This window comes from Meriones unguiculatus, chromosome 5 (assembly GCF_030254825.1).
Source record: "Meriones unguiculatus strain TT.TT164.6M chromosome 5, Bangor_MerUng_6.1, whole genome shotgun sequence".
NCBI classification, from domain to species: domain Eukaryota; kingdom Metazoa; phylum Chordata; class Mammalia; order Rodentia; family Muridae; genus Meriones; species Meriones unguiculatus.
The window spans coordinates 12,532,772-12,559,069 of record NC_083353.1 but is presented as its reverse complement, the minus strand read 5'-3'; the positions used below and the strand labels follow the sequence as shown (position 1 = coordinate 12,559,069).

General features: G+C 45.0%; 1 protein-coding gene across 1 annotated transcript; it reads left to right on the top strand.

The window, feature by feature from the left end:
- The first annotated feature begins 479 nt into the window (after positions 1-479).
- Positions 480-26,069, top strand: Suclg1 (succinate-CoA ligase GDP/ADP-forming subunit alpha). The gene is made up of 9 exons (XM_021652448.2): positions 480-770; positions 6,057-6,160; positions 9,588-9,704; positions 13,104-13,316; positions 13,465-13,522; positions 16,137-16,220; positions 18,055-18,206; positions 24,238-24,426; positions 25,849-26,069. The coding sequence occupies exons 1-9, from the start codon at positions 674-676 to the stop codon at positions 25,873-25,875; spliced, it is 1,041 nt and encodes a 346-aa protein (XP_021508123.1). The 5' UTR covers positions 480-673; the 3' UTR covers positions 25,876-26,069.
- The last annotated feature ends 229 nt before the right edge of the window (positions 26,070-26,298 follow it).

The following is a 26,298-nucleotide window of genomic DNA, read 5'->3' as shown; positions in this document are numbered from 1 at the left end:
AAGAATAGATTGTTCCAATTGGGCAAAACTCATATTTGATCTCGAATTGTAGTCTTTAGGAGTTTAGAAAGAGGCAGTGAGTCAGTTCAACAAAAAGATTCCTGCTTGAGGAAACTGTCAGCTAAGGGGCTTTAAGGCCACAGTCTCCTTTCTTTTGCTGGGCCACTCACTAGTGTGAATTCGGTCCCTATTACCAGTGTTAATTACTGGGAAGGAAAGGGAGGTGTTATCTTCTCTGTATCGGGAGAGGAAAATCAAGGCGCAGGCCCACTGTCTGCTGTATGGCATTGCTGATGGAGCCTCCCCTAAGCATTAGTCACTGCTTTTCTTGGGTATCCACGCCACAGTTTAAGTCTCACCCTAGCACTTCCCTTTCTGCACGCGGCCTACTCTAAACTACATTTCCCACAACACCACGCGTCGACCGGGCCTCGCGTGGCCTGTCCCCAAGTTTGCCGTTATTCTTATGGGTAACCAAACCTATATTTTGGGAAGAATAGAGCTATTGTCTGCTTTTTAAACGGTGCTCATCTGTTATTTTTCCGCCCGTGACTTTCTCTGTTTGAGAGAGACTCTGAGAAGAGCAATATAGTCAGTCGACTTCTCTGGACACCTTTCTTCGGGAGCCTTGGCTCACGCCAAGGTCCCTGGGGCCTGGGAGTGTCATTGGGGGATGACCGCGGCGTTAGTAGCTGCAGCTGCGACCGCGACCATGGTCTCCGGCAGCAGCGGCCTCGCTGCTGCCCGCCTGCTGTCGCGCACCTTCCTCCGTGAGTCGTGCCAGGGCTCTCCCTCCATGTTTCCGCAGGCCTAGGGCTCCCCGTCCCGGACCCGGGGGTGGCCCCGGGAGGAGCGAGGAGCCACGGGGCCAGACCCTAGTGGCAGCTCTCCGGGTGGAGGAGGCTTTGTCCAGTGGGGCCGCGGATCGGGCGAGACAGACCTCGGGTCAGGGCGTCTTGCAGACCCGGGAACTTATTCTGGTCCCCGCGGTAACGAGTGGTGGGGTGAGGTGGCGTCTAGGCTGGCCCGCACTTGGAGCCAAAGGTGAAGAGGTCCAGGATGGACTCTGCTAGGAGAGTGAGCGTCCTGGGTGAAGAGGCTGTGTCCTGTTACTGCAGGGTCCTGCACTTGGAGTACAGGCACAGCTTGACCGTTGTGTGGAGCAGTAGTAGGGCCAACGGAAAGGCGGTTATGCACCCAGAGTCCCCACCGCCCTGTAGGCGCGGAGTAGCTTAGGGTTAGCAGGCATTTACTCCTTACGAGGCTCTGTGAACACTTCCATGTCTGAGTCTTATCTTCGGGAGTTGCTACGCTTTCAGTAGTGCTGACTCTAGAAAATTATTGCCGCGTCCAAAGTCTCAGGTATGTTAGAACACAACGTTGGGACCAGTAACGTCCTGTTTGAAGTCTGGCTAATCCGTTCATATTTGTATGATAGTCTTTTAAAAAAACGATTTTTTTGACAAGTGTGGTGGCCCACGCCTTTAATCCCAGCTCTTAGGAGGCAGAGGCAGGCAGGTGGATATTTTTGAGTTTGAGGCCAGCCTGGTCTACAAAGTGAGTTCCAGGACAGTCAGGCCTGCATAGGGAAACCTGTCTTAAAAACCAAACCAAACCAAACCAAACCAAACCAAACCAATAGCACCATATTGCAATGAGTCTGAGAGAGTGTGGTTTGTAAAGCACAGCGTTGACCTGCCTGTCACTGACAGGAGAAATGATTGCCAATTAAAGTTGTCAGATATATCCAGATTTAAGAGCTGTTAGCAAGTGACGAGTGGTTTGGTTTCATTGTGCAGAAAAAAATGAGTCAATTTACAACTCATGAATAAATATTCAAGTAACTCTATTCCTTGTTATGTGTTGTTTCTGTTTCTTCTTGCATAAAATAGTAGGTGGGCCTTAATGCCTTTCTTGAATATCCTGAAAGTGTTCAAGGATAAGTGTTCATCCAGGAGCTGTACCTCATTGCCAAGCCTTTGAGGACAAAGGTCTGACTTGATAACTTTGCCAAATAGGAAAGAGTTGAGCACATTTGGGAAAGTTTTCTGGAGCTCTTCCTTGAATGATTAAAAGGATACTTGAATGTGTTGTAGATAGAAGGGCAGAAAGAAATTAGCTATGCCAGTGATTACTGTGGTCAGTAGAGTTTAAAAACTAATGTGTTGGTTATGGTCCTAATGTAGCTTAATTGGAATAGTTTGTGGGTTAAGACCTGGGACGCCTGATGTGCACGTCAGCCAGTGGGCTAGGAACATCCAGCAAAGAGTGTCTAACTCTGTACCCGTGTAAGTAGCTGCTGAGGTGCTCCCTGTAGGTCTGTTGTGTAACAGTTTCCTCTGCAATTAAAACATCCCATCTTGCAGGAAGCTTTTAAAAAGGAAAACAAACATCTCTAAATAGGTACAGGAAGTCTCTAAACTGACCAGATTCACTAGACCCATCCCTGTCAGAGTAGGCAATCAAAGCTGAGCCCCTCAGACAGAAAGAAGCCAAGCTGCCAAGAAGACTCTCAGGCCTGACCAGCTGCTTGGAAGAAGCAGAAAGAAGCCAAGCTTCTTGGAAGAGATTTAGGCCAACTGGGGTACCAGAAAAGGGCACTGCCCAGCCTGTTCAGCTGCCTGCAGACTGTGCAGTGTGCTCCAGGTTCCTAGCTTTGTGGGCTGTCACTCGTGCTCTGGTGGACGTTGGTCATTTCTGCTCAAGTCAGTAACCCCAGTACAGCACATTGGTTCACTAAGCTGGACTTCGTTGTTATTTGTACTTTGGTCTGTTTTGAGCTCCCTGTTTGGGGTATGTAGATGCGTGTGTTGCATCTCCCCGGGAGAAGTTTTGTCACACAACAAGCACAACATGGCCTCTTCATGTGGGGATCACAATAGCCTTTGTATATAAAGCTGTGCTTAGGACGGGTTTGGGTGTGCCCCAAGAGTTCACATGCTAGGAGTCTCCAGTGTGCTAACAGGGGACGTGGTAGAACTTTTAAGAGGAGTAACGGAAGGTGCTTAGATCACCCCAACAGTGTGCCTAGAAGTCCGTCAGGGTTTCTCCTCCTAGAATGAGTTACCAAGCATGGCTATTGCGTGGACTTGGCTAGCACCTGGCATCCTGTTATTTCCCATGTTGCTCTTCTGCCATGTGGTAGTACAGGCAAAGGAGTCCTCACTGCAGGCTGGACAGATAAGGCTCAGTTTGTGAGCTGGACAAATGGTTTTCTCTGTAATTAGTTTCTTTGATAATCCAGCTGCAGGTGGGCCAGAATAGTGAGTAAGTTTACATTGTTGAATTCATGGTAACGTATACCTGATAAAGAAGACAGTGACATAGTTTTCAGGGTTGACTTGAGGAGTGTTGTCACCAACAGAGTCAGGTCATTGGTTAGGGGTACTGGTCATCAAAGGCTTGAGTCTCACCTGACAGCCACTCTTTGCTATCTATTGCAACATTAATGATGCCAGCCATCTTGTAAATGGTGTAGGTGCTGCTTGTAGGAGAGAGGACTGGCTAGGGACAGACCTGACTGTGGAAAACAGCTTTCTCAGTACCCAGTTCCTTCCTTTGGCATCCTACTTATTTCAGTCTTTCCTTTTGTAGCTCTGGGCTTCTTTGCTAAACATTTGGTTCTGTTACAGAGTCAGGAGGCTTCTGTGCGAAGGATCCAAGTCTTGTCTTAAGCTCTCATGACCTCGAGCACCTGGCGGATAGCTGCCACACTGACTTCTTACAGAAGTTTGCTGTGCTCAGGCTGCAGCAGTGATTATAAGGATACCCGAGCCATTGTTTTGCATGCTGTATGCAAACTTATTTAATCACACATTAGCGGGTGAGGCACATGCTTATCTGTATTTTTACAGTGAGATTTCCCCATACGAATGTCCGTCTATGGAGTGAATGCCACATAGTATACAGTGGAGCTAGAGGTTAGTTTATTTGTGCATAGTAGAATGTACGCAATTCTACTACTGAGCCCCAGTGAGAGGGCTCAGTGGGTAAAAGCACTTACACACAAGTCACACGACCTCAGTCCCATCCGTGGAACCCATATAAAGGCTTAAGGAGAGAGCTGACCCTACAGGGTTATTCTCTGACCTCCCATGCTGGTCCATCCATCCTTCTCTCTCTCTCTCTCTCTCTCTCTCTCTCTCTCTCTCTCTCTCTCTCTCTCTCTCTCTGGATGTTGGACTTGCTTGATTGTGAAGTGTGAACTTTCTATTTTCTAAAAGGGCAGTGGTCCTCAACTTCCCTAATGCTGCAGTCCCTTAACACAGTTTCTCGGGTTGTGGTGACTCCAACTGTAGAATTATGTTCATTGCTATTTCATAACTAATTTTGCTTCTTCTGTGCATCATAATGTAAATACCTGTGTTTTCTGATGGTTTTAGGTGACCCTTAGGAAATGGTCGTTCGATCCACAAAGAGGTCCTGACCCACAGGTTGAGAACCACTGCTTTAGGGGAAGCTTTATCTTTGTGCTTATGGAGGATTTCAGGAATGTACCAGGCAATTTGATGCCTAATCCACAGGCATCATCTTAATACCATTCACTCCCTGTGAGCAGCTGTTAGCCCATTTACAGATAGAAAGGTTAAGAATATCAAAAGCAATGCCCTGGATTGTATTGCTGGAGACCAGCAGACCATAAACACTATAGCTCAGGCCTGTCTGGCTTCTGAGAGTGATCTCAGCTGCTTCTGGGAACAGTACCAAGGCTATGCTGGCCAAGCCTGTGGAGTTGGCCCCTAGCTCTCACCATCAGCATATTCTTGGTGGCCATCTTTAGGCTGTTCTACTGGCCTGCAGTTTAATTTAGTGTGTTCGTTTTCTCTGTATCAGTAAAGTTCAGTCTCTCATTGCTCTATCATCGTTATCTGCTGTGGTTCTTGTTTATGGCCTTTCTCAGTATGTTTGTGATCTGAGTAGCATCCCTGGGCTCTGCTGCACAGTGCAGTGGGGTCAGCCTCACAGGCCTTGAAGCCCTGTCCTGGTGTCTCTTGGCTGTTCCCTGTGCCAGCTGCAGAGTGCCCTCACAGCCCTTGCTCAGCATAGTCTGGTTCAGGAGTGCAGCTGCTGTTACATGCAAACACTTTCCCAGAGGATCAGGCTAAAGCTGGTCCGTGCTTCTTCAGTGGTGGCACCTGATGTCTGGAGACCAGGAAGTGTAAAAGTGTGCAGGGTAGGCGCTGAGGAATAGACGCGGAGAAAGCTTTGTTCTGGAGCCAGCTTTCATGGGCTCCTCTGATGTAGGTAGAAGGCCTTGCTGCTTTGAAGAGGCCAGGATGGGCCATAGAGAAGACAGCGTAAGTGGCTCTGTGGAGGTTTAGAAGGCATGCGTGGTTCTTTGCTCTGACTGTTGACGTAGGAGTTGGGTGTCGTAGCTACTTATATTTCTGCCTTCCTTGAGATGGGTTGCCAGAAATGACTTAGGAATGTGACCTTTTTATTTGTTCACTTTCATATTTCTCTTATCTACTTTGGAGCTCATTTTATTTTCTCTGTTTTATATGTGAGTTTTGAATCCTGCATCAGAAGGGCTCAAAGTAAGTCAGATTTATCCCAGGACTTTGCATTCTCTGCATTGCCCTAACTGAGGAATAAACTACAGAATCACTCTCACATTCCCAAATGTACGAGGTGTGCCTCGTAGCTCACCTGTGTTCACAGGGGTTCACACTGGAGTGAGGTGCTGCTCATGGCAAACTTAGAAGGAATGATTGCAGACCCTTAAATTTGATTCCCAGGTTCCTTTGTGGGGAATGAAAGCTACAAATTTCAGCTTTTCTTTCTCAGTTTAGAAAGTGCTAGAAGACTGTGCTTCTCGGTAGCGAAAAGGGTGCTGGGAGGAGAGCAGGCCCCTTTGTTTTTTCTGGTTTGTGCCCGCGGTGCACCTGGCTCCGAGATGCACCTGTCTATTTAAGAAGTAGTATTAAGTTGGCTCATTGCAGCCTTGCTCTTACGTTAGAAGATTTTTTTCTTTTGAAAGAATGAGTTACTGAATTCAAATCGTGCTTCAGCAGTGTGGGGAAATTATAATCTGTCATGTTTTCTCTACTTCTCAGTGCAACAGAATGGGATACGACACGGGTCTTACACGGCTTCCCGGAAAAATATCTATGTTGATAAAAACACGAAGGTTATTTGCCAGGGCTTCACAGGCAAGCAGGTATGTGCATCTACATTTTCATTTAAAGTGCAGACCAAAGATGTAAAATTCATCCTCTACTTTCAATAACATAAATAGTAATAATATATGATCGACACAGAATTATACTGTACACTAAGGGGCTGTGTGTTAGGAGGAAGTCAGGTGGTGTTATGAGTCTGTAAGATGAACACTGTTTAATCTTAGCTTGAGAATGCACAGGAACAACTGTTCCGGGCAGCCCCTTCCCCATCTTTCAGCAGGTACAAGACTCCTGATTTTCCTCCAGCAGGTTACCGTTCCTTTGAATAGGAACAGGTAAATAAACTATAAACAGGTAAACTATAAAGAAAGTGTTAAACTTGGAATCCATACCTCAGTGTGGAGAAATGCACAGATACAGAAATGTTCTTGCAAAGTGTGGGCAGATGAACCATCATGTGACTTCTCCCATCGAGTGCTTTCTCTGGGGCAAGTGGTCTTTGAAGAAGTCAGAGGGCAAGCTTGCTCTTATGTATCTCATTCTTTTCTAGTCACACATTTCCTTCTCCCTACTTCTGCCTTAGAATGTGCCCATGATTTGATTCTGCAGTAAAACCGTCATGAGTCTCCTCTCCCTCTTTCCAGTTATTCTGCTCACCAGGAATCCTCTGTAAACTTGGCATATGTCCTTCCAGATGAAAACTACAGGTACCCCAATTTTCTGAGGAATGAGATGGTAAACATCAGTCTTTGTTTTCAGTTCAGAAAAAGCTACACAGGTGTCAGTGAAGAGACAATCCTGAAGAGGGCAGGGTTTGTGTTTGCTTTGCAGAGTTGTTTCTGTGGACCCTGTGTCTCATTCAAAAAACACATGCAAATATTTTGTATTTACATAATGCATTTTTTTTTAACAGCATTTGTCCTGTAGAACTGCCCTAATGCAATTCACAAAAGTAGATGCAGGCACAGTCCCACAGATAAGCTTGCCAAGCCTTTAATCTGCAGGGTGATCGCAGAATGCCAGCCAGATATTACAAGTACCATGTCTACATACAGGTGTCCTCGCAGGACGATCACAGAGGTGTGGGGTGCATCTGCCACCTTCTTTCCAAGTACAGTTTACTCTTGTGTATGTCATATTAGCACATAGTCACATTCTTTTTTTAATGTTCTTAGCAGCTTTATTTGTTTATTTTATTTTTTGATTTTTATTATTAGTTACATTTTATTAACCATAATCACATTCTTGAGGAAGTTCATTACGCTTGATTTTTTTTCCTGTTCATTGAACTATATGACATTCTTGTGACGCTGTAATCTCTGATGTCTTTGTAAGAGCTGTGCTCCATGTATAAATAGTATTTGGAACTGACTCTGAGTTAGGAAGCTTTCTAAATTAGGTAATGATTTATTCAAGTCTTTGATTCCAGGGTTAGTTTTGCTATTCTTTCTTTTCTTTTCCTCTCTTCTCTGAAAGAGCCTCACTGGGTAGCCCTGCTGGCTTTGAGCTCATAGAGCTCTGCCTATGCCTCCTGAGTGCTAGTTTTGGGGTCTTTTAGTTCCTTCCAATTAAGCTGTTTCTCACCCACTTTCCTTGTGCTTGTACTTTTAGTAATTGTGAGTCTTTTTTTTTTCTTTTAATTTTTTTATTTATTACAGTTTATTCACTTTGTAGCCCCTTTCCTCATCCCCTCCCATTTCTGCCCTCCCTCCCTCTTCTTTCATACCCCTTCCCCAGTCCACTGTTAGGGGAGGTTCTCCTCCCCTTCCACCTGACCCTGGCCTATCAGATCTCATCAGGAGTGGCTGCAATGTCTTCCTCTGTGGCCTGGTGAGGCTACCACCCAAGGGGGAGGTGATCAAAGAGCCAGCTACTAAGTTCATGTCAGAGACAGTCCCTGTTCCCGTTACTAGGGAATCCACTTGGATACTGAGCTGCCATGGGCTACATCTGTGCAGGGCTTCTACATTATCTCTATGCATGGTCCTTGGTTGGAATATCAGTCTCAGAAAAGACCCCTTTGCCCAGGTTTTTTGGTTCTGTTGCTCTCTTTGTGGAGATCCTGTCTTCTCGAACTCAAGAAGTAAAACAGCAACAAATCAAGTTATCCATTTAAAAAATGGGGTACAGAGATAAACAGAATTCTCAATAGAGGAATGTCAAATGGCAGAGAAACACTTAAAGAAATGTTTAATGTCCTTAGTCATCAGGGAAATGCAAATCAAATGACCCTGAGATTTTACCTTACACCCATCAGAATGGCTAAGATCAAAAACTCAAGTGACAATACATGCTGGAGAGGATGTGGAGAAAGGGAACCCTCCTCCATTGCTGCTGGGAATGTAAACTTGTACAACCACTTTGGAAATCAAACTGGTGCTATCTCAGACAATTAGGAATAGTGCTACCTTAAGGTTCAGCTATACCACTCCTAGGCATATATCCAAAAGATGCTCAAGTATACCATAAGGACATTTGCTCAACCATGTTTGTAGCAGCTTTATTCATAATAGCCAGAATCTGGAAACAACCCATATGTCCCTCAACTGAGGAATGGAAACAGAAATTGTGGCAGAGGTCTTGGCTAGTTGTGTGAGGAGTGTGAGTGGCAAGCATCACCACAGAGAGTCTACTTGCTGCCTTGGTAAGGGTGGCATCCCGGAAGGCATTGGCTGAGATGAAGAGAAGAAGAGAGGAGAACAGGAGGAAACAGGCACGAATGTTAGTGGAAAAGCATCTCCTAATCTCCAGAGCCATTGCTCTGGTGGGCTTGGGGGAGGGTGTGGTGTGGCCTGTCATGGGACGAGTTTGGGAATACTGTTCAGTATGGTGCCAGATGGTCTCCCATGACAAGGAAGGCCCTTGTCCCAAAGGTCAGGAAGGCTGTCAGAGAAAGTGGGTTACAGGGAATGCAGGAAGTGGCAGGGAAGTCGGAAAGACCCAGTGAGGCTTCACTGATGCTTAATTAAAGTAACAACTGTGAACAGAGCCTTGGGCTTTCTCTAGTTACTATTTGTGTGTGTGCATGTATGTGTCACGGTGGGTGGTGTTGAATTAGATTAAACCAAGTTGTGCTTTTGCTGTATATGTAATTTAAAGTGAAAGAGCCAGAGTTGGACAGATATGATTCGTAATGGATCTGAAATTGGTCCACGTGGGGTATAAGGAGATGAGGAATAGGGAAAATGGGATGGCTTTTCAAGCCAGCAACAGGGTTTTTCAGTCAGCAGCCAGTTACAGAGAAGGGACTAGAAACAGACTCTTTCCTGGCTCTTCTGCCTTTGCAGAGGCCAGTTTTACTTGAGGGTTGATGGCGGTGCTTGCCAAGTGGGAGAGAGGGCGTGGCTTGGGCTGTTGCCCAGGAGCACTCGCTGTGCTTTTCTCTTCCCAAGTTGCTGAGATTGCCCTTGCTTCTCACCTGCCTCTGTCTGCCTCTTTTATGGCTATTGTGCTTTTTCTTCACAGGGCACCTTTCATAGCCAGCAGGCCTTGGAATACGGCACCCAACTCGTGGGAGGAACCACGCCAGGGAAGGGTGGCAAGACACACCTGGGCTTACCCGTCTTTGATACTGTGAAGGAAGTAAGTAATGGTTTCTGAGAAAAAGCAAGGCAAAGACAGGCATTCAGTGGGTAGAGGTCTTAGTTTTGTGCCTTCCATGTTGTTTTCTGGATATCTAGTAACCTTGAGAAATTGGGACTGTGGTAAAATCCAGCAGTGGGTTTTGCTAAAGATGTGTGTTATCTGTTGAAGGGGCTGTGGCCTGGCTTCTGTCAGCAGCTGTGTGAGAAGCTGTTTCGGGTGTACACTGTGAGGCAAGAGCGGTGCTGGGTGCCTCATGCACAGTGCCCGGCCGGGCTTCCCGTACCCTCCACAGCAGGTGCCCTTACACGGAGGTCCAGGGTGCTGCTGCTGCAGAGCCTGAGGCTTCTGCCCGAGGTGTCCCAGCCAAGAACGGGCACTTAGAGTGTCGTGTGCCAACAGACAGTATTTAGATCTGCTTTCTTCACCAATTGCTGTTTCTTTAAAGTGATTTTACCCCAGAAAGTTTAAAATGTAGAAAAAGTTACAAATACGGGATTTTAGTCTTTTTTATTTTTTTCCCCTTTCAGTTTTTAGGCTTTGTAAACCAATAGTTTTCTTGAGTCAGGTTATGTGTTATTCATTGTGACACAGGCAGATGGAATTTGGAGATGCTGTAAGGTCCTTGACAGATACTGTTCCTTACTTTCCCATTCAGCTCTTACAAAGAACTTTCTGAATAAGAATAATATTGATTTTGCATATGGCTCCCCTGTGCGCAGGACTTGTTGCCTGTGTCTGGAGTGTTTGTAGTCATAAGATAGGAGAATTTGGGGATTTGTTTTTCAGTAAAATGTGACATGCCCGCGATCTGTTGGTTCTGACCTTGAGTTCCATCTTTTCCTTAGCTCCCTTTTATTACTGCTTCCCCGCCCCCTTGTCTGTCATTAACCCGACAGTCTTGGACACACGGTCCTCTAACTCAGTGCGTCTCAACCTTCCTAGTGCTGCGGCCTTTAATACAGTCCCTCTTGTTGGGTGACTCCTAGCCATAAAATTATCTTCGTCGCTGCTTCGTAACTGTAATTTTGCTACTGGCTACTGTTATGAATTATAATGTAATGTTTGTGTTTTTCCATGGTTTTAAGACTAATCCTGTGAAAGGGTCATTTGATCCCCAAAGGAACTGTGACCCACAGATTGAGAACCGCTGCTCTAACCGGTGTCTGAGACCTGAGGGCTGGAATTTTTGCAGGCATGTACCGCCACAACAGACTTACTGTTACATCTTTCTAACTAAAATAAATGATTTCTAATCCTTCCCGTGATTGTAGGTAAACTGTCAGTGTGCTCTGACTGTTATCTGGACACTGTTGAGATGACGCTGTTTATTGGGAACATAGTGGTCAAAACGCAGTCTCTGGCAGCATGAACTCATTCAGGGCGGATTCTTCAAGACACTGTCTTTTACTTGTGCTTTTTCCTCTACTTCACCTATATATTCTACATTTAGAGTTTGTGTAAAATCCTTTGGTCCAGCCTTCCAAAAACATTTTGATTCCTGTCTTGATTATAGAGAGTGGCCTGCTATAGCTGCAATGAGGAGACGTTTCAGCATCAGAATCCTGATATACTCAGGATTAAGTATTAGCTCTGCCCCTTTCTGACTATGTGACTTTGTAGTTATTTACGATATTCTGTTTGGTGGTTTGTTTTTGAGAAAGTATGTAGCGCTGGCTGTCCTGGAACTTGCTATGTAGACTAATCTGGCCCTGAACTTAGAGATCTGCCTGCCCCTGGAGTGCTGGAATTAAAGGCATGTACTGCCATATCTATGTCTTGATCCCAGCATCTTCTTTTCTTTTAAAAAATTCTTTGGCAATTTCATACACATACATATTTAAAATATATGTATATTCACATATATATACATACACAGGTGTGTGTATGTGTAATATATGTTAGTCATTCTCACGCCCCATTCTTTCTCACCGAATGGAGCTCTTCTTCCCCAGGAATTTCCCTCCTACTTTGAGTCTTCATGTATGTGACACACTTAGGTTTTTTGGAGTGGCTTGCCTGTGCCTGGTTTGGAGGCTACTTGAGCAAGGATAACTTACCAGTGGCTACAACACTGAAGAAAATGACATCCATTCCTGCCACAAACATTAACTACTGTTAGTCCTTCGGGGAGGAGGCCTTCTGAGCCCCAGCCCCTCCCCCAGGCTTCAGAATCCTGATTTGTAAACTGGAATACTCTGGTTCAGGAGTCTCCGGAAACCTGGCTGATTCCCGCTCAAGTCTTCACAGGCCTGTTGTGGAACAGGTGCTGCTGCTCTTGTAATCAGAGCATTTGTCGTCTCGGTGGCTATAGGACTTCCATTAGAGTAGGAGGCATGGCCACACAGAAAGGTGGATGGAGAGCTGGGCTTGGTGGTATACACCTTTAATCCCAGCAGAGGCAGGTGGATCTCTGTGAGTTCTGGCCAGCCTGGTCTACACTGTGAGTTCCAGGACAGCCAGGGCTATTTTAGAGAGACCCTGCCTCAGAAAAACAGCAATAACAAAAACTGAAACAAAAGATGAGTAGAAGAATGGATATGTGCCAACGCCACATATAGAGCAGGTTATGGCCACATAGAGAACAGTGGTCAGAGTGACACTGTAAATGGCCATGCATTGCATGGGTGACACACATGTAATGGTTATTTAATCCACTTCTTTGTTTGTGTATACACTCGGTTTGATTTATTGATTCCTATTAAGTATGTATTAAGTGAGGAATATCACGTAAGGACACCCCAGTTTGGCATGGGGGACTGGCCAGCAGTGGGCTTGAGAGCACTTGCTGCTCTTGTAGAAGATCTGAGTTTGGTCACTTTCCAGCGTCCACACTGGACTCCTGACAACTGCCTGTAACTCAAGTTTCAGGGGCTCCAGCATGCTCTTCTGACCTCTGAGGGCACCTGTATGATGTCAGCGTGAGCACACACGCATACACACACACGCACACACACACACCCCATAAAGATAAATCTATAACACTACTTTTACTGTTTGTTGATGATATTTACCATAGATTTAAAACAAATGCCTGAAGGCCAGATTCTGACCACTTGGGCTCCCTGGCCTTGGGTCTTCTAAGGAGGAGCAGAGTTTGGGTCCTCTTAGTGAGACTGGGAAGAAGAGTGAAGCTGTGCAGTCTCAGGGAGGAAGAGCACAGGTGCACGTCAGGCAGTGTGTGAGGTTTGCTGGCCTTTGATTGGGTGAGATGTACAGAAGCTTTTATTCACAGTGGCCTTCAGAGGGGACCGAGAAGAGGCTCTGCTTGACTGTGTCCTGAACTACAGAATGGGGGCAGTGAGGAGAGCCTGACTGTGGCCCCTTTCTAGACAATATTCCAATTAGACTGTTAAATATATTTATCTGGGACTCAGTCAGCTGTGATTCATGTTTCAGGCCAAGGAGAAAACAGGCGCGACAGCGTCTGTCATTTATGTCCCTCCTCCTTTTGCTGCTGCTGCCATCGATGAAGCAATTGACGCGGAAATTTCCTTGGTTGTGTGCATAACTGAAGGTATCCCACAGCAGGATATGGTACGCGTCAGGCACAAACTGACACGCCAAGGAAAGACGAGGCTAATTGGGCCAAACTGCCCCGGAATCATCAATGTGAGTGCAAAATATGAAGGAAGCCTGTATTTAGCATTTCATGAAGTTAAATGGTCAAATTAATTAAAATGTGTGTGTGTGTGTGTGTCTGACTTAGTTAGAATTTTTCTTTGGAACTTTTCTGAAAATGCAATTTACTTTCCTCCAGCCTGGAGAGTGCAAAATTGGCATCATGCCTGCCCATATTCACAAGAAAGGAAAAGTAGGTGAGTAAATTTGTTACTCTCTGATAGATTAAAAAAACAAAAATTCCATTATTCTGTGCTTTCTGTGTCTGTGGTGAACACTGGCTTCTTGCTCAGCAGCTGTCTGCTCTATGCAGCTTTACAGCTGTTGTTTATCCATTTTCTTAGTGATCATTTGGGTTATTTTCATGTTTGAGCATTAGGAATAGTACTAAAATATAGGCCTTGCTTTGGATACACTTTGATTTCTATTGGGCAAAATTGACAAGAACACAAGTTAACTATGTTTGACTTTTAAAGAAGTTGCCAGATAGTTGGAGGAGATGACTATGCCATTTTGTATTTAGTGAGGGTAGAGTTCCAGTTACCTGTCCTCCTTCAGGGCTCTTCAGCAGACTCGTTCTTGTTCTTTTGGGGATGCATTGGCTTTTATTGTGGTGTCCATGATGGCTTGAAGAGCACCTTCTTATGTCTTTACTCTTGATCAGGAGGCTGCACGTGGAAGAGCACACACAGAGACAGGAAGTATGCTTGGCTTTTAGTGACTGTCCTTTCCCTACTGGTCAGGGTCAGACCTCACAGTCTTACTCAGCTGGCTAGTCTGAAAAGAATCAGCACATGGGAATTAAAGGAGGAAGAAAGGGTCACCACTTTAGGCCATCCAGTTCCTAGACTGGACTATAGCTCTGGGCCTTTGTGTAAACAAAGGTTTTCCTGGATGGGCAGGATTAAATATGAAAACATTTTCAAGGTGGGAAAGATAAAAGGACTTTAATTCCTTGTCCTAAACACAAAGTTTATTAGATTTGTTTGAAAGGATTCATATCTGACATTTCTTTTGAATCCCTTTTTTCTTTCTCTTCCTTCCTTCCTTCCTTCCTTCCTTCCTTCCTTCCTTCTCCTCTCCCCTCCCCTCCCCTCCCCTCCCCTCTCCCCTCCCCTCCCCTCCCCTCCCCTCCCCTCTCCCTCTCCCTCTCCCTCTCCCTCTCCCTCTCCCTCTCCCTCTCCCTCTCCCTCTCCCTCTCCCTCTCCCTCTCCCTCTCCCTCTCCCTCTCCCTCTCCCTCTCCCTCTCCCTCTCCCTCTCCCTCTCCCTCTCCCTCTCCCTCTCCCTCTCCCTCTCCCTCTCCCTCTCCCTCTCCCTCTCCCTCTCCCTCTCCCTCTCCCTCTCCCTCTCCCTCTCCCTCTCCCTCTCCCTCTCCCTCTCCCTCTCCCTCTCCCTCTCCCTCTCCCTCTCCCTCTCCCTCTCCCTCTCCCTCTCCCTCTCCCTTTCTTTTCTTTTCTTTTCTTTTCTTTTCTTTTCTTTTCTTTTCAAGACAGAGTTTCTCTGTGTAGCCTTCGTTGTCTGGGGGCACACTCTGTACACCAGGCTGGCCTCAAACTCACAGAGATCTGCTTGCTTCCACCTCCTGAGACTTACTTTGCTTGCGTGGATGTAACAGACTTTCTCAAAATGCTTTGGAAAAATTTTACTGTTACTTAGTTGGTTCCTTAAGGAAATGGCCAATCAACATTTCAAAGTTAGTTGGGCTAGGCTTCAGTCTGGATTCTTTGCGGGTAACTTTGACTCAGCTATACTGTTTCTCCATAGTAATAGTTGGTAACAGTGTTGACTGATCTCTACCTACGGCCATCACTATTAATGCTAAGTTAAACATCGCAACCTAATTCTGCAGACTACATCATCAATGATGTCCTATTGTGATACTTGTGCTTACTTAGCATTAATAGTTATGGCTATAGGTAGAGATGGTTAGCTGATGGTCATGGCTAGCTGAGGTCATGGTTAGCTGATGGTTGTGGTTTTTGTTTTAGTCAGACAAGAATTCTAGCCCTAGTAGGAAGGTGTGACTGTTTGGACAAAGTCTTACCCAAAGCAGGAGATTCAGAACAGCAACCCATGGGTATGTCCAAGCTGTTCAGGCTTCAGAGTAATGCCCTGAATGTTTTAGTTAACATTTAACATTTTGATATTTTGTAACAACTAAAGCTAGTTTTTCTTGTATGGAATTAGGAATCTCTGTTCTGCATGGTAGATCTGTTGTAAAGTAAGTTCTGTATAGATTGCTGCATGGGACTAGTTGTCTTTGGGCAGCACAGGGGCGCATAGGCGAGCCTGATGAGCTGCTGTTCTTTTCCCATAGACCTTGGTTATGAAGTTAGGCGTTCTCAACACAGGCTTGATGCAATAAGGAACTTAGGTGGGAGACTGGCTGAATCCAGAGGAAATGTGCCTAAATAGTATGAAAATTCTTGGAAAAATAGCTGTGGGGAGGGTAGATAGTGTTTCTAAATATAATTAATGCTGTTTTTGATGGTTAAGTGATAGAGTACCTAAAGCCAATCTGTTCCACCGCCCTAAGCAGGATTATGTCTACCATGTTTATATTAATATTATCCTCTCCACAAAAACTCTCAGAAGAGGGATTTTAAGGTTTTCTTGTTTGTCTTGGCATTGGTTTCAAAATCAGAAAACAACCTTAACTAATGACATACTTCCTTTTTTGTCTTTACAATTTGAAGATACTGTTGATCTAAGTGGTAAACCATGACATGACTTTTAGTGCCGTGTTTATCCCATTACCATCTGGCAGTGTGCCATCCACACTTCTGACAGTTTTCGCTCTTCCTTTTAAGGCATTATATCCAGATCCGGCACCCTGACCTACGAAGCAGTTCACCAGACAACCCAAGTTGGACTGGGGCAGTCCTTGTGTATTGGTGAGTAGTTTGGCTCAGTAGAGGGTCAACCTTGAAGAAGGCAAAGGACATCAATTTATATTCCCTTGGAATGGAGAAAAAGAACATCAGAGACCTTAGGTCAAGTCAGATGTGGCCTTGTGACCTATAGCCTGAATTCTCTCCACTCAGCAAGAGGCCAACATGTCAGCGACAGGGAGGGGTGAGGCCTGGGGTAGAGGGTTCAAAGTAGAAATGTAAAGAACAGCATTGTAGGAAGCAGGGAACAGGATGAGCTCAGAGGCTTGTCCTGTGCCAAGGACATCAAGTGGTTGATAAATAGGCTTTGATACCATTTTAGTAGGAAAATATTATGATCTCATGTTTAGTTTGCTGAAGTGGTGGTTTCTGTGTTTCTCAAGAGGACTCTAGGTTGCGGAGTGCGCAGTACAGGTGCCTGTGGCATGGGCATTGTGCCGAAGCATCACTTACTTCACATGCTGTGAAGAAATGTCTCCTTATATTTGGCATTCTGTTACCACACTTCTGTTCTGTGTTTCATAGTCACTGAATCCTTTGTCTCACTGCCTCTCTCTGGGAGCCCCGGGGCACGTCTGAGCTGAGGCTGCGGTGTGCAGCTCACTGGGCAGAAAGTCAAGGCTGAGGATGGTTATGTGCCGTAGGGCTTCTCTGTGTGCCACACAAGACAGTCTGACACTTTAAAAAGTCAGAGCAGGGTTTACATTTTGAAATTACCTGACTTTTTGTTCTTTTTTTTTTTTTTTTTTTTTTTTGCCAAAAACTAGACAAGCTTCTCATTTTTAAATCTTCAAATCCTCAAAATACCTCTTAAAAGCCTTTCAAAAATATCTCTTTATAATAAAAATAATAGAATAGAGCCCTGGAATATTCTTATTAACACCTAAATAAGTAAACTCAAATTGAGCCCTTCTATTTTCAGGACATAATGTTAGGCATAAGATCATGGCATGATGGGGAATTAGAACTGGTTCTGAAACAGACTTGCCAATTCCATCTTCTTGAGGATGGAATCTTCTTCTTCCCTTGTAAATGGAGGGAAATGCCACCATTTCACAGAGCTTGGGGATTCACCAGTGGCTGGTAAAAGCAGAGAACAGGAGTTGACACCTAGGAGCCACCTAATCAGTAATGTTTCCTTTTCTCACCCTCATTGCGCAAAGCATTGCTATCCTCAATCAGTTTGTAAGTTAAAAAATAAAACATTGGCAGGCAGAGAGTAGGGAACATTTGTTTCATTGCTATCCAAGTTCTCATTCTTAAATGTCATGTAATCAGAGTAGAGCTTTGGTGCAGGCTCTGCCATTTCCCAGCTGGAATCTACAGGAAGATGGCAAGGGAACCTTTCACCCTGTTGCTCACTGATAGTGTGTCTTCAAACTTAGGAGTTTTTCCGCAGCACACTTGTGAAGAATTTCTCTGTGCGAAGAAATGTGTTCATTGCTAAGCTTTTCCTGTGCTGTATGTAAAGCAAATAGCTCTGTCTTTCTGAGCATTGTTTTCAAGTTTGTGTACACACTTAAAGAAATAGAAGCAAGAACAAGTGTTAAGACACACTCATTCCCTAAACACCCATTTTCTTTCAAGGCATGCTTCTAAGTGTGAAATCGTATTATGGGTTATATAGAGAGGACTGGTTTTGTAAAGATGGGCAACTGATCACCATTTCCATGCATGTGGTATTGTAGACAGAAACAGGTATCATTTTGTTATTTTTGGGTGTTGAAAAGTGATGCTCCATCTGAAAATACTGAAGGGGTACACAGAATAAAAACTAAGAATATTTCTTAATATAAACTCCTTGGTTCATCTGTACATTTTTTATTGACCTTCTCAGGCATTGGAGGTGACCCTTTTAATGGGACAAATTTTATTGATTGCCTTGAAGTCTTCCTGAATGATCCTGCCACAAAAGGTATCGTACTGATTGGTGAAATTGGTGGTCATGCTGAAGAACATGCTTCTGAGTTTCTGAAGGAACACAATTCAGTAAGTCTGTGTTTGGGAGACTATAGCTCTTTGCTCCTGACTGACACTGGGGCTTGTTTTAGAAATTACCCTTATTTTTTAAATGGATTAATTTTTCAAGAAAACATGAAAGCTAACTTTAAACCTAGTATTTTTATTCTGTCACACATCAAATTCTAGCTTCTGAGCTCATCCTGTTCCATGCTTCCTACAATGCTGTTCTCTACATTTCTACTTTGAACCCTCCACCCCAGGCCTCACCCCTCACTCACTGACGTGTTAGCCTCTTGCCAAGTGGAGAGAATTCAGGCCATAGGCCACCAGCCCTACTTGGCTTGACCTACATCCAAGGTCCTGCTGTTCTTTTTCTCCATTCCAAGGAAATATAAATGAATGTCCTTTGTCTTTCTCAAGGTTGACCTTCTACAGAGCTTTTCTTTTATATCCTTCTCTGTGCTTTTGCCTCCTGCTAGGCTAGAAAGCCCTCTACACCAAAGATCAAGTAGAAAGCTTTCTGTATGCTCTAGGGGAAGTTTCCCTGTTGCCTGTGCCTTAGAGTTAAATATGTGACGGAGTAGTGTGCTGTTGTATTACCATGCCATTTAGCTAAGGGGACCAAGCTCCTTTGTTGGGCTTTGGTAAGTCAGGGGTGAGGGAGGAGAGGCCCCAATGCTGGAAGCAGGCTGTTGGGTAGGTCACCCTTGCTGTGCTCTGGTAAATGTGACTGAGAGCTGTGGGTGTAAGACCTCAAGTGTGCCTTCACTGCTAATGAGTGGTGTGAAGTGGTCTTCAGGAGGTCAGGCAAAAGGGGACATGGGGACTGGAGAGGCAGCTCAGAGGTTAAGAGCACTTGCTGCTCTTGCACAGAACCCAGATGGTGGCTTACAATCATCTGCAAGTTTAGTTCTAAGGGATCTGGTACCCTCCTCTGGTCTCCACAGGTACAAGACACATAATTAGTGAACACGTATACATGCAGGCAAAATACTTACACTAAAAATAAAAGGGGGATAACCCTCCTTGCGTGTGGGAGAAACAACATCCTGAGGAGTGAATGAATAAAAAGCCAGACAATAACAACAACAACGCCCTGAGGAGCGAATGAATGAAGTGCCAGAAGACAAATAGTGAATATGGCAGTGTTAAAGGAGCCAGTAAGGTCAACTGTAAGCCTGGTGCACAGTGTTCCTTCACTTGTTTGTGCTTTCAGGAGCTTCCAAGGACTGCTTTTAGTGTTCTTGATCTGTGGAGGTCTGCAGCGCCATGGAAGTTATAAGCTATGACAACAACTATCCCCTCACTTCTGAGTCTCTTTCCTTATCCTTCATACCCTAATGACCCCACCCCACCCTGTTTCTTGTCTTGTTTCTGTTGAGAACATTCCTTAGCCTTGCTGTTTTGGTTCTTTCATTGCCACAGCGTGCTGGAGTGTGTGTGAGGGCTAGAGTCTGAATGATACTGTAACAGGGAAGCAGTGTCAGTGAACCCAGCTGCCACTGTTCTGATGTTTCTGTAGAGGGGGCCTCGTAGACCTCACACTTCCTATGATATCCTCTGGGGCTTTTCGTAGTTGCCTCCTTGTTCCTCCCCAGTCTGTTTCCTGTATCTGCTCTTAACTGTGTGATTATGTTACCTGCTCCCATCTACGGCAGACACTTCAGAGCTGTTTTCACTTCTCTCACACTCCGTGTCCACTCCGCGACAGGTCCAGATTCAGAGCTCTCACCTACAGTTCCCCATGCCCCTCTGCATTGTGCCTCATCTTGCTCACTTGGGCTGTCTCAGTCATACCCTCCCTGATGTCTCCACTCCTCCCCAGCCACTAGTTTCTCCCCCAGCACCTGGTGCCTTTGTCTCTAGGAAAGGCCAATCAGGGTTTTCACTGCATGTGTTACACTTTGGATGTGAAGGGTCTCTGTAAGCTCAAATGTGGAGGGCGTGGTCCCTGCCGGGCACGACTGTAAAGATTCTGAAACGTTAGAAGCGGGGCCTAGTTGGAGGAAGCAGGCCACTAGAGGCAAGTCCTTGCGGCGTTAAGTAGCACTGCCGCTTCTCCGTGCTCTCTCTGCTTCCTGGACGCAGAGATGTCAGCAGACTGCACACTGTAGACCAAATGAACCTTCTGAAACAGGGAGTGAAAGTTAATCTCTCTGTTGTTTAAGTTGTCCATTGAAGTGTGGAAGTGTGAGCAAAGGCCCATGTGGCACATGTTCTAGTTACTGGCTGTCACCTCCTTGGATCCGTGCTCCATCTAATGTGCCAGGTTGCTGCTTGTGGATGTCAGCCTGCTTGTCTCCTTGGCATAGTCCATACAAAGCATTGATGAATGCTGATAAATGAGGAGGATGGATTGTTGGTGGCTGCCTTTTTTTTTTTTTAATTATTTTTATTTCATGTGCATTGGTGTTTGCATGTATGTCTGTGTGAGGGGGTCAGAATGCCTGGCACTGGAGTTGCAGACGGTGTGAGTGGCATGTGTGTGAATCCTCAGGGCCTCTGGAAGAGCAGCCGGTGCTCTTAACCTCTGAGCCGTTTTTCCACCGCACTGTCTTTAAGTTCAGAAAAGTTTTTAAGTAAAAATGGATTTCTCTTTAGAAAGAGATCAGATACTGTGTTACACTATCAAATTGAATATTAAAGTGTATTAGGGTCCAACTCTGATTTCCTTGAATAGTTTCACAAGTTTAGTGGGAAAACATGCACATTTGTTTCATTTATTATTTCTGGTTGGATTTTACAGAGCAACTTGTGTCTTTTATTTTATTTTGAGACCTGGTATGTACATGGCTCAGCTTAAAACAAAGATCATCCTGAGTGAGGGATCCCAGAAGCAGAAAGACACACGTGGTATATACACACTTACAAGTAGATTAGACATATAGTATAGGATAAACATACTAAAATCTGGACAAAGTGTTACATAAAAGGGACAACAGTACCTGGCGAGGAGTAAACAGTCAGTAGTGTGTGCTGAAGGCCGAAGCAGGCAGGTGGTGAAGGACGTGGCAGAGTGCACTGAGTCTCACAGCCAGTCCTTGTGTGTAGGCCTCTCGCATCTCTTATCACTCTCTGTCCTGTTTTCTTGCCACACTTCCCTGCTGTCGAATTCTAGTTTTCTCCACTGCAGAAATCTCCACTGGCTCTTCCTTTGACATTCTAAGCTTGTAATCCTTTCCTTCCTAGTTCAGCAGCATTGTCATTTAGGAGCGTTAGGGAACAGATGAATAGATGTTAACACCATTCAAGTAGGAGACTCATAGTCTGCAGAAACCACTTGCGAGTGAATGAGTGGCTGGAGCCTGTTTGCTTTTCATTCTGTTTCTGAGGCACTGAAGCGGTTTTGGGCTTAGGGAACTGGGGAGACTGTTCAGGGATCTCATTGCTTAGTAGGAGGACATGGGGAGCAGAGCACACCCAGTGTGCTGTGTGAGAGAGACACACATGCAAGAGGCAGAGCAGGGCCACATAAGCCAGGCACCTGGGAGATGTGGGAGGAAGAGTTGGGCTTCTTTCGCGAGGAGAGTAATGAGGCAGTCTCAGGTGAAAAAGCTGCGTGTCTGTAAGGAAGGCAAGGAGTGCTTTGAGTGAAGTGTAGAGTAGAAGTCAGTAGTAGCATTCCTCAAGAGCGTGGAAGAGCCGTGGGGACCAGCACAGGCCAGCCACATCAGACCTGCAGAGCCGGCTGGAGTCACAGCAGTGGGCTAGCTCAGGTGTCTGTGGGTAAAAACAAAGTCAGTTTTACTTAAGAGTGCTCCTGGTGAGCAAAGAGGATTGTGAACCTTGTGATGGACGGAGAACACTCTTACGCTGCTTCCGGCAAACACTAACCACTTGGAAGAACAACTGACAGACAGACTGGTTCTTTGGACTTGGGTGTCTGGCAGAACTTCTTCAGAACGCAGTACAAAAGCTCGCCAAATCAGAAAACCACTGCTGCTACTTGTTGTTAATGATAACATTTGAGCTTTCTAGTGAATGGTTTAGAAAATGCTTTCTGCTGCCATGAGCTTAGGACCTTCTGTTTTCTGTAAAAGACTTTTGATGAGATTGATGCTGGTAGTGATGGTGGCCTGTGCTTGTTGACACTGAATGGTGAAATTTAGAAGCATTTGGAACAGCCTTTGGGTTATGACCCATTTGGCAAACCTCTATCTCCAAAAATATTTACATTGCAATTCATAACAGTAGCAAAATTACAGTTACGAAATAGCAATAAAAATTGTTTGTGGTTGGGGTCACCACAACATTAGGAACTGTATTGAAGGGTTGCAGTCTTAGGAAGGTTGAGAACTTCTGATATGGAAGATGTGTATACCCAAAGAACTTACATTTTCCAATTTAACAGTCTGTGTTACAAAATCACTATGGATCAAAGAGTCACTGAGACACTAAGACATGAGGGGATTTCAGGACAAAGGACAGAAGTTCTTTGCTGTTGCCCAGTTTGCAGCATTGCATGTGACGTTTGAGAACTGACCGCTTGAGGAGGCTTGTATAGTATCAGAGAGTATTCACAGACATCCTGACGGCAGTTAAAACATGTCATCCTTTTCTGTCTGTCTGTCTGAGGCTGGATTTTCTTCTTGTACTTTAGCTAAATGAGCTTTCACAACAAGCCAATTGCAAAAGCAATTGATTAATTTAAACAGCCAGAGTGGTAGAAATTAGTTGTAAATTCCACTTGTTTCACCAGCATGTTTTGGACACTATTTTAAAAGTTTTTTTTTTTAATGTGAATTCACAAATATTTATAGAACTTGGTTTTGTATTTTGTGGGTGTGGGTGCAGCTGTGCCCCACATGTTGTAACATTCATGTGGATACCACTGGTCAGCTTTATGGAGTCTCCTTCCCCCTTTAGATGGGCTCCAGAGACTGAACTCAGACCACCAGGCCTGCAGGGCAAGTGCCTTCGGTGGCTGAGCCGTTTCACTGGCCCTCAGTTTTAATTTTTACTATAGTGTTATTAGATATCACTACTTAGAATAGATAGCTTAGAATTTACTGCCATGGCATTGATACACACAGAGGTTGCATATTTGAATGAACTTTGGTTATTTATGTGAAGGAAAGTGCTTTGAGACCCTTAGTAACTTTTCTAAGAATGTAGGTCCCTGAGCCAGGCCCTGAGAGCTGTGCTGCGTGCGCATGTGTCGGGTGGTTGGGAGGCAGCAGTGACTGATGCTGCGCAAGTCCTGCCTTTGCAGACCCGCTCTCCCTGCATTCATTGTGAGACCTAACCATCTACAGCCAGTGTGTTGCTGAGTGGCATCATGTGGATTGATATGTAAACATTTGATAATATCTGATAATATTTCTTGAACTACAGTGCAAGCCCAGAGCTTAGAAACAACTTAGAAGTTTCCTTTGTGTGAACTTTTAAAAAATTTAATGTCAAAATCTAGTAAAATGATAGTTATGTAAATGAGTCTGTGTGCTAGAATTTTTGTTTAATAAAGTCAACCTTAATCATCTTTCTTAGAGTGTAGAATTTTAGAGTGGAGAGAATTAGTGCCTTACCCATTTCATTTCATATAAGGAAGTCCAGGTCTATACATTAGTAATGTGCCTGTCCACGGACATGCAGTCTTAGTAGGACTGCATTCAGTCCTGGGCCTTACCCTATGTCTTGTCACTCCTCATCTTTTTCTTTGAGGACATTTATTAAGGATGAGAATGATAACAACTCCAGACGTGAAGCTGGGTAGTAAAACAAGCCAACTGATTGGTCTTGAGTCTTGCATTATTGTCACAGGTCACAAAACTCAGTTTTCAGGTGGGTGTGCTTTTTTAGTTATCAAAAGAAGGGTTCAGGTGGGTATCTGTGAAACAGCTTATGGCGTGATGCTGGTGCTGGTACTCACCTGGTAAAAGGCTTTGCCTAGTAACTTCTGTGTTGTTGCGGAAAGCTGAGTCTCCTGGGGGAGAATATCAGTCTCTGGGTTGAGTGGTGGATTTTCCCTTCCCGAGCCACTTAATGCTTGAAGCAGTCCCAGATTGGAAGTTCAGTTTGATTGATTGACTCTTCAAGTATTTATACCCTCTCTTTTCAGGGTCCAAATGCCAAGCCTGTAGTGGCCTTCATTGCTGGTATAACTGCTCCTCCTGGCAGAAGGATGGGCCACGCAGGGGCAATTATTGCTGGAGGAAAAGGTGGTGCCAAAGAGAAGATCGCCGCTCTTCAGAGTGCAGGTGTTGTTGTCAGCATGTCCCCCGCACAGCTGGGCTCCACCATGTATAAGGTGAGTACACAGTGGCTGGGTTCCTTCCCTCTCCTCAGCTTACTGTTCTGATGCCGTGCTGTAAAACCTTCCTGAGGCAAACATGTTTGCTGGATTGTCATTGACGAGGCATGGTGTGCAAAGCATTTCAGAGGCCACTAGTGCCCTGATCGTTAGCCAGGGATGTGGAAGGGTTGTAGCCTTGTGTTTGGTGTTTGGGGCTTTCCAGGAGAGCTCTTGGGATGTAGCCATTCTGACCCCACAGTTGCCTGCTTCCAGAGGGAGGGGCTGCAATTCATTAAAGAAGCAAACAGTAAAGAGGTGCTGGGGTTGGGCCTGAGGAAGGCGGGGCTGTGTGAGGAAGGCGGGGCTGTGTGAGGAAGAAGGCGGGGCTGTGTGAGGAAGAAGGCGGGGCTGTGTGAGGAAGGCGGGGCTGTGTGAGGAAGGCGGGGCTGTGTGGTGCCCTGCAGTGACTCACAGGTTAGAGGAGCTTCATTTCGGCTGAGTGTTTGCTTCTCCCTTCTAATAGGATACTGTGGTGCACCTCAGTTGATCTGCTCTGGTAGTCCCAGCAGTGATTCCAGAATGTCTTCTTGAATATCAGACTGTCCCGTGTCATTTACTGTTTTCCTCTTTATTAGAGTTTTAACCTTGAAAAAGCAAAACAAAAGGTGTATAAGACAACAGCTCATGATGACATTTGTCTCTTAACAACAGAACCCCATGTCTTAAGCTGAAAATAGGCACAAATTATTTTCCTAGAAGGGAACAGTTTCCAGAGAATTTAAGAGTTCTGCTTTGATGTGAACTCTGCCCTCGTTTTAGGGACTCCAAACCCTTATTTATCAAGTCTTTGTGTATCTTGTTTTTGAGTATCATATTTCTCAGTGGCTGGTAGAAGAGTGGAAGATTAGTAAAGTCTGTGAGCCAGGTGTTTGGCATGCCGTTTTGTAAGCCTTACCACTTTGCTCCAGCAGGTGGCAGCCCCGCTGCTAACCTTGTTCCTTCTGTCTGGGCGTTTGTTTGTTTCAGGGATTTCTAAGTTAAGGTTCTTGACATTTTGTTCAGATTCTAACTAAATCAGTGTTGGATTTTATTCTCTGAGAAAGTCTTCATTGCCTTACTAAAGGGCCTGTTGAATTCGAATGCACAACCTTACAGGTTCTGATAAACAGTGACACCCACAGCAGCAGTAATTCTGCAGTGAATATGCAAGGATTGGTAAAGCCTCCCTGTTGGCTTTGGGGTTTAAAGGGAAAAGTCAAGCTCTGCTTGTTGCTTAGACTGGTGCTGGCAAAGGCTGATTTGAAAATACCTACTTTTTGCACAAGATTCCTGTTCCTGTGCATTTACTTCTGCAGAGCTGAGGTATTAGAGGAGATGGTTTGACAGTCCCTTTCCCATGAGTGTAATTTGCATTTTTCTTCTCTCCTGTTTGTGAAGGAATTTGAAAAGAGGAAGATGCTGTGAAGAACACAACAAGTTCTTTAAAGCTGTGGGAGAAATCTCATAGACATGAGAGCCAGACCAGACTGTCAGCTACATGTCTGACACTGGCCTCTCGGTACATGGGAAATCCAGGCAAGTTTCAAAATGTTCTAAATTGAGCTATTTTCACTTACTGTGTAACAGAGACAGATAATAAAGCTCTCATTTGATTTGAACATGCTTGTGGAGACTTTTCTTTGTTTTGGTGATGGTAGTGGGAGGTGATGGGCTGGGGAGATAGAAGGGTGTGTGTGCAAACAAATGCTCTGTGGAGAACATCCCAAACTTTTAGCTGAATGAGACTGTACCAACTCTGTACGACGCTTGTCTATTCTAGACATAGACCTTAGGCCTTTGACTCATAGTTAGCTCATAGGTATATGTAAGTCTTCACGTCCAGTTCTC

Excerpts from the sequence above, each read along its gene's own strand:
- Suclg1 (XM_021652448.2), top strand. The coding sequence starts at position 674 with ATGACCGCGGCGTTAGTAGCTGCAGCTGCGACCGCGACCATGGTCTCC. Across the intron at positions 9,705-13,103 it reads TCTTTGATACTGTGAAGGAA|GCCAAGGAGAAAACAGGCGC; the intron begins GTAAGTAATGGT and ends TTCATGTTTCAG. Across the intron at positions 16,221-18,054 it reads GGGGCAGTCCTTGTGTATTG|GCATTGGAGGTGACCCTTTT; the intron begins GTGAGTAGTTTG and ends TGACCTTCTCAG.